At 43.2% G+C, this 8,532-nt stretch overlaps 1 protein-coding gene across 2 annotated transcripts in view; it reads right to left on the bottom strand.

Annotated features, from left to right (window-relative positions):
• Window positions 1-81: 81 nt before the first annotated feature.
• Casp8 (caspase 8) overlaps window positions 82-8,532 on the bottom strand; it is a 46,566-nt gene continuing 38,115 nt past the window's right edge. For both annotated transcript variants that reach the window (XM_021159156.2, XM_029479220.2), the window contains exons 8-9: window positions 4,914-5,415; window positions 82-3,144 (exon numbers count right to left, since the gene is read on the bottom strand). In XM_021159156.2, coding sequence (XP_021014815.1) covers window positions 3,009-3,144; window positions 4,914-5,415 — 638 coding nt within the window. In that variant the 3' untranslated portion in view covers window positions 82-3,008. The remainder of the gene's footprint in view (window positions 3,145-4,913; window positions 5,416-8,532) is intronic.

Here is an 8,532-nt window from a genome sequence, read left to right as displayed (position 1 = left end):
ATTTGAAGGGCCTTCTTTTTGGGTGATCCTTGCATTTTGGGGTGTGACTGAGGGTAAACAGCAAGCAAGACAATTCATTGATTTAATTCCAAAATCTTTATTCTCTCCCATATCAGACTTTTTAGCCCAGTGACTTGGGAAGAATAACTGAATATTTACACTGTCTCTGACCGTCAGGAGAACTCAAATGCCCACAGGGCAGGCAACATATCCATGGAACCGGAGTGGGCACAGAGTAACCAGTTACAGAGGCAGGATGCTAGAGGGGGTTGGTAAACTCAAAGCCACACCCTTTTCTGACCATGGCACTTCTTAGACTTATTGGACTGCCTGCCACTTGGGTGCATGGGGTCATTATGATTAAAAAAAATTCTGGTTTTTATGTGGAAGTGCTTTTAAGTGTTGGCGAGGAATGTTAAGCAGTGTTGGAAGCCAATACTAGACACTGAATGTTCCCCACGTGTGAACATGCCAATTGTAAAACAAACGAACAGAAACAAATCAAAAACAAACAAAAGAATCCATTAGAGACAGTAAGGTAAATCTATTTTTCTTTAAAAAAAAAAAACAGCTTTTGTCTCACTGACAGTTTACTTAGGAGGGAACAGGGGAATATAAAAGATTATAGGTACAGATTAAATATACACTGAAGAGCAGTGCTTAAAACAACCCAGTTTCTTTTAAAAAGCTATATGAAAGCATTAAAAACCCTATACATTAATATGTAATTTGAAAAACAAACAAAATTCAAGATAGAGATCTTGCTGGATCCTGATTCAAACAGATTGTAAGAAAGCAAGAAGACCGGGAGATTTTTGAACACCAACACTGACTGGTATTTAATGTTTAAAAATGCTTTGGCTATCTAAAATGTACCTCATCCTTAGAGACACTTGGGTCTCTAAACTATTCAGATGTAAGAATATTCCACCTCAATGGACCCAAGTCGGTGCCCCCGAGTGAGGTGACAAGGCAGGCAGGTGAGGATACTGTCAGGGAGGACAGAGCACAGCACAGATGTTGATGCTGGAGGCTGTAAGCACGTGGCTTCACCATGCTGCCATTGCGTTTAGTTTTTGTATATTTATGAAATTTTTCACAATAAAATACTTTTTTAGAAAATAAGTTTTGTTTTAATGCTATTATCCTACAAAACATAAATAAAACCATCTTCTATAAAGACTTCTAGAAAATAAACAAAACAGAATTTCCTGATGGACCATTAACTAGAAGTACATTAAGTAAAAACCTGTAAGTTACCTAAAAACTAACAAAAATAATTTTTACTCCTTTTTTTAAGGAAAAAAACCAAAACAAAACAGGGTCAAATGTAGCTCAGGCTGGCCTCAAACTGGTCATATAGCTGAGGATATAACCTTACACTCCAGATCCTTCTGCCTCTACATCCGAAGTGCTCAGTGTGGTCCACCACACCTGGCCTCATTTTCCTTAAATTTATCTACATCTACTTATCCAGTCATGCGTTGCGTGTATGGAGAGAGTGTGCTTTGGAGGTCAGAGGATAACTTATGGGAGCCAATTCTTTCCTTTTATCGTTTTGGTCCCAGGGATCAAACCTTGTTACCAGTCTGTGCAGCAAGCCCCCGTACCCGACGAGCCACCTCACCAGCCCCCCCATTTATTGAAGATATAACAACAATGTTAACATTGGCGAGTTTAACTTTTGCTCATGTGTAGGCATGTAAGGAGAGCTGACATGCATGCTCACATGTGCATAAGTACATGTGTGATCACACACATGCTTTGGCAGGCACATGCATGCAGTCTTCATCAATCAATCTACACCATAATCAGGGAGGCAGGGGCTCTCGTTTGAACCTAGAGCTGTCCTCTGATACCACTGGTCTGGCTACACAGCTTGCTCCAGGGATCTTGTCCCCACCCTCCCAGTGCAGCAATTATAGGAGGGACAACATGCCCATTGCCCATCACCCACTGACATTTACATTGGTTCCTGGGAGCTGAACTCAGGCCCTCGAGTTTGGTTGGCAAGTTCTTTAACCACTGAGCTATCTCCTCATCCTGGTCAAGTCTAATCCTTAACTGCACTTAGCCACAGAAGTGTTTTTATAGTTAATTCCCACCAACTCTCACCACAAACAAAGGGACTGTTTTCTTTCCATTATCCCTCATGCTCCCTAATAGCTCTCACTCTGAAGGACTTCCAGTTCATCATGAAATACCCAGAGACTAATGAAAAACTAACCTGGAAGAATTATATACTGCACAGAAAAAAAGCTTAATATTATTATTTCCTCTGAGAATTTCATGCAGCGAATGCTGATGATATTCACCCCATTCTGCTGACTCACCTTCAGCAGTTAACTTGCCCCAGGTCCCTGCTCCCATCAATTCACCCCCTCTGTTAACTTGCCCCAGGTCCCTGCTCCCATCATTCACCTCCTCTGTTAACCAGGTTCATGCTCCAGTCTTGCTTTCTTACTCATGCATCTTCAAGTTTTCTTTTTTGTTTTTTTCAAGACAAGCTTTCTCTGTGTAGCCCTGGCTATCTCAGAACTTGCTATGTAGAGCAGGTTGGCTCTGAGCTCAGAGATCCTCCTGCCTCTGCCTCCAGAGTGCTGAGATTAAAGGTGAACCCATGGAAGCCAATTTGTATTGCCCAACTATTCTTGGGAGAGGGACCTGCCTTGGAGTGTGATTGGCCTACCAAAGGTCGCTCCATTTTTAAAAAAAACCCAAACAAAACGTACATACAAGTGATAGTATACAGACTGGGTAGGTTATATTTAGAAATGTGTGTGTGTGTGTGTGTGTGTGTGTGTGTGTGTGTGTGTGTGTGTGTATAACAATTAATGAGAAAAGAGGTCATGTATTTGAAATGAGAACATTACAAAGAAGGATTTGAAGGGAGGAAAAGGGAAATGATGTAAATGTAAATTCAAAAAAAAAAAGAAATCTTAAAAATAAATTAGACTCATCCACACAAAAGTGCACAGATAAGCCATGTGAACTGTGGAGAGCACACATCAGTAGGGAGGGAAGAAGAGCTTCTTCCGTAGTGTGAAGGAGGGCTGTGGCATCTGCTTTCCCTTGTTCTTCCTGTCGTCTTTATTGCTCACATCATAGTTCACGCCAGTCAGGATGCTGAGAATGTCGTCTCCTCTGAAAAAGAAAGCAGCATAAAGCATATGGGGCAAGGCAGTGCCCACCATGTCACTGGCAGTGTCCACCGTCTCACTAGCTGTGCCCACCCTCTCTCTGGCTGTGCTCACTGTCTCAGTGGCTGTGTCACCCACGTCTCACTGGCAGTGCCTACCGTCTCACTGGCTGTGCCCACCACCTCACTAGCTGTGCCCACTGTCTCATTGACTGTGCCCACTGTCTCACTAGCGGTATCCACCATCTCACTGGCTGTGCCACCTTCTCACTGCTGTGCCCGCTGTCATAATGGCTGTGCCCAGCATCTCACTGGCTGTGTCACCCACTGTCTCACTTGCTGTGCCCACCCTCCCTCTGGCTGTGTCCACCACCTCACTGGCTGTGCCTGAGGTAGGTTCTCTAGTTCTGTCTCTCAGAGAGAGCATCGGACATTTGCAGTTGAAAGTCACTGAATGAAGACCTCTCGCCACTGTCCTGGCGACTCAGTTTCCTCAGCGCACACAGAGTTACCTTTTGTGTACTTGGAATCGCTGCTGGTTACAAGAAACCAGAGTTCCTATCAGATTTGCTTTCCTCTCTGTTAACCTATGTGTTCCTCCATGTTTCCCATGTCGCCATTTGGACCTCACAAATGCCTCCCCCTCTCCCCCCAGTACCCTCTGTCTAAATCAGCATTGCTCCTACAGGATCATCCACAGATTTCTACCAAATGTAGGCAAGTAAGGGCTAAGCATTTCCCGTAGCTGCCTCCCCACCTCTGAGCTGTGGAGCACCCTCTTCGTCAATCTGCATAGCTGACATGGATCCTGTAGGACTCAGCGTCTGTGCTACGAAACGAAAGCACTGCGGTGGTGTTCCTGTCTACGCTCCACATGCCATGGGAAATTCTCACTCTTCAGACACCAGACAATAAGACCGAGATGTAAAAGGAGCCTGTAGAAGGGCTCCTCGTTGTTCAGCTATCAGCCGGGTGTAAGTGGGGGGGAACCTGAAGTATGGAGTCCTAATTTAACTGGAGATGAACCATATGCCATAGGGCTATCATCCCACACTTGTGACTTTTTAGCAGGTCAAATTAGTAGAGACATAGAGGTCCCCTGCTCTTCAGTACGGTTATAGTTTGCTAAGAAGATTCAAGGCTAGATAGCAATTGGAGAGGATTTCTTTCTTAACTTTTAAAAATTACATTTACTTATTCACACAGGCACATGACATGGTTCACATTTGGTGGTCATAGGACAATTTGAAGGAGTTGGTCTTCTCCACCATACAGGCCTCTGGGGATCTAACTCATGTTATAAGACTTATAACCAAGTGCTTTTACCCAGTGAGCCATCTTGCCAGCTCTAAAACATGGCTTCTGACAAAGGTGAGGTATGTTAAACATAGTGGTTTGCTCCATCTGGGAAGACTCCCCAAAGGGGCTGAGTTGCCTTAGTCAGTTACTGCCCAAAGACAGAGCTGGGCTGTGTGGTCTTAGCAACCTCTCTGGCTCTGTGGTACCTCGGTTGCTAAATAAAGGAAACTCTTCAGTAAACATATTCTTTTCCCATCTATGAACGAAGGAGAACAATACGTGCCATCTCTCCCACTTTACAACTGACCTGGGAAATAGAGCTGTGTGAGCTACAGCTAGACATTCAGAGATGGAACATGCCAATGGCTACTTCTCTGCTTAGTAATATTATCTCGGCCATAAAGCACCTTCTAGTGGGCTCTAACCACAGAAATGAGTAAGGAAGCATGAGAGGGGCCCAGGAGGCCAGACTTACTGAGGACATCTTTCCCTCAGGCTCTGGCAAAGTGACTGAATATACCAGGTTCCATTCATAGGATCTCGGTAGGAAACGCAGTTCTTCACCGTAGCCATTCCCAGCAGAAAGTCTGCCTCATCCGGAATATAGTTCTTGTGAGATGATGAATCCACTTCTAAAGTGTTGTGCTGTTGTTCTAAGCCTGCCTCATCAGGCACTCCTTTCTGGAAGTTATTTCCTTGGCAAGCCTGAATGAAAAAGATCTTGGGTTTCCCAGCCAGGGAAGGGCACTTTGAACCAGTGAAGTAAGATGTAAGGTCATAGATGGAGGCCTCCTTCCCATCCGTTCCATAGACGACACCCTTGTCACCGTGGGATAGGATACAGCATATGAAGCAGTCTTTGTTCTTGTGGTCTATTCTTTGGTAATCTTCTAGAATCTCATGGATTTCATTTGCGGTGCAATCATTGTAAGATACTATCTCAAAATGAAGCTCCTTAAAGGTCTCACTCAGAGCCTCTGAAAAGTAAGATGGGAAACCATGAATTACAATCGTTCCGCAAGAACCAGAACCTGAGCGGGCCTTGTGCATCACCAACCAGACTGTACAGGCTCCTTATGTTTATTGTTGCCTGCTGAAAGTGCAGTGTACTGCCAGCTGGAACTTTGCTGAGTTCTTGCACCATGAGGATTCATTTCTACTCTCATTCTTTTTGACAGTCTAGCTAGATATGGCATTCTTTCCAAAATCCCCTTTCCTCTGAATTTTCATCTTTTAGCTTCCAGATCTGCTATTATGAAATTCAGTGATATCCTGATCTGTGATTGTTCTACGTATCTGACTTATCCATACCCCTCCCTCTCAATCTCAAAGATGCAACAAGCGCTTTCAGACTGGAGAATGTACACTCACTTCTTGCACAGGTCCATTTCCTTGTCTTTGTCTTATGGTTCTCATGGTCACAGATCTGGCATCTGTGACTAGTATTCTCCATTTCTACTCCTATTGTTCCCATTTTCCATCAGTGTTTTCTTTTGGTCTGACTTCCTGAGTCTTAACCTTGCATATGTTTATTGTTGTCCATGTATTTTAAATGCTTTACATTATCATTTTGTGTGTAGGAGTGTTTTTATCGCATGTATGTGTGTGCACCACATGTATGCCTGGTGCCTGCAGAGGCCAGAAGAAGAGAGGGACTCCTCTGGAACTGGAGATACAGGCAGCATGAGAGCTGCCATGTGGGCGCTGGGAATTGAATCTGAAGCCTCAGAACAAGCAGTCAGTGCTTTTAACTACTGAGTTACCTGTAGAGAGAACATCTTATGTGCATTGTATGGATGCAATTAAAAAGCCTATGGCCTATGGCTTAGGCAGGAAAGAGAAGGTGGGACATTGAGAGGAGAAAGAATTCTTGGTAAGAATTGGTAGGAATTATTTTATGTATATGAGAACACAGTAGCTGTCTTCAGACACACCGGAAGAAGGCATAGGATCTCATTACAGATAGTTGTAAGCCACCATGTGGTTCCTGGGAATTGAACTCAGGACCTCTGGAAGAGCAGTCAGTGCTCTTAACCACTGAGCCATCTTCGAGCCCCATTTCTGTATTCTTTCTTTCTTTTTTTTCCAAGACAGGGTTTCTCTGTGTAGCCCTGGCTGTCCTGGAACTCACTTTGTAGTCCAGGCTGGCCTCAAACTCAGAAATCTACCTGCCTCTGCCTCCCGAATACTGGGATAAAAGGTGTGCGCCACCACGCCCGGCACCCATTTCTGTATTCTTATACTTGTTATAGGTATATTGTATACTTATAAATGAATATTATTCCATTTAACTTGTCAGTTCTCAGTATAAACATAAGTAGGCTGCCCCAAGGCAGGTCTCACTAGTTTAGCATCTTGCTGGGAGCTCACAGCTCCTGCTGCAATTGAGAAACTTTCATGAGCAAACAACCCAGAGTAAGTAGGATACTATAGCAATTGGTTTTGACTAATTCATTCTCCAGAAATATTTTTTATTTAGTTGAGTTAAATGTAAAGCCCAGGGCTAGAGAGATTGCTCCGTGGTTAAGAGTCCTTGCTGCTCTTGCATAGAACTTTTCCTGTTCTGGATCCAAAGGCCCTCGCACACACAGACATACACACACACACACACACACACACACACACACACAAAGGGGCATACATAAAAATAAATAAATAAATATATATATATATATAATAAAATTTTAAAAAATTTTAAAGTTCATTGATGCTCTTCATTATAAATATTAGAAAGCTATCATTTTATCATGATGAATACATTACTTTGATTTTAAAACCTATTTTTGAAACAGCAGAAAATAGATATGTAAGAAATATAAATAAATTAATAAAATGAATAAGAAATGCTTGATAGAGAGGTGAGCTGCATGCTGTGTCCACTCCTCTTATTCCCCTGCCCCCAGCACCATGGCCTTTCCTCTCCAGGAGACCTGCCCGGCCTCAGGAACATCCAGGCATGTAGGTCCCCAGGAACACCCAGATTAGACCCTACCTCACCTATCCTCTGCCTGCTGATTCCACCTGGGGCACAACTACAGACAAGCTTTGCTCTGTGCCATTGTCAAGCCCATGGCTCTGCCTCCCTTCCCTAGAAGGAGGCCTGCTGGACTCCAGGAACACTTAGGGCCACCTGAGGTACAGTCAACAGAGGTGAGCAGCTTGCTGTTTCCTGAGCTCTCTTGTCAGACCCAAGGCTCTGCCTGCCTCCCTGAGGAGTCCTGTCAGTGCCAGGAACATCCAGCAAACACCAGGGACAACCATGTGCTAAAGGCTAGATACGAACACAACCAGCAAGAGCCAGGGCAATATGGCACCACCAGAGCCCAGCTATTGGACCACACCAAGCCCTAAATATCCTAGCACAGCCAAAGCACAGGAAGATGACCTTAAATTCAATCTAATAAAGATGATAGAGGCCTTTAAACAGGAAATGAAGAAATACAGGAAAATACAATCAAAACAAAGTACAATCAAACAGGTGAAAGAAATGAATAAAACTGTACAAGACATGAAAATGGAAATAGAAGCAATATAGAAAAGACAAAAAGGGAATCTTGGAGATGGAAGAGAAGAGGAACTATAGCTGACAGAATATGAAATGGAAGACAGAATCTCAGTCATGGAAGATTCTATCGAGGAAATGGATATATCAACCAAATAAAATGCTAAATCTAAAAAATTCCGAACACAAAATATCCAAGAAATCTGGAAAATTAGAAAAAGATCAAACCAAAAATAACAGGACTAGAAGAAGGAGAAGATTCTCAACTCCAAGTCCCAGAAAATATTTTCAATAAAATCATACAGGAAAACTTCCCCAACCTAGTGAAAGAGATAGCTATGAACAAACAAGAAGCCTACAGAATACAAAATAAATTGGATCAGAAAAGAAAATCCTCCCTCCACATAATAATGAAGACACTAAATGATGGAACAAAGAAAGAACATTAAAAACTGCAAGGGGAAAAGACCATGTTACATACAAAGGCATTACACATGACTTCTCAAAAGCCAGAAGGGCCTAGGAAGATATCTTGCAGACCCTAAGAGACAACAGATGTCAGCCCAGACTACTATACCAAGCAAAACCTTCA

Source organism: Mus caroli, unplaced genomic scaffold, assembly GCF_978045245.1.
Source record: "Mus caroli unplaced genomic scaffold, Mus_caroli_1 scaffold_1, whole genome shotgun sequence".
In the NCBI taxonomy this organism is placed as follows: Eukaryota; Metazoa; Chordata; class Mammalia; order Rodentia; family Muridae; genus Mus; species Mus caroli.
Note: the sequence above shows the minus strand (reverse complement) of the source record. Positions and strands in the feature narration are given on the sequence as shown.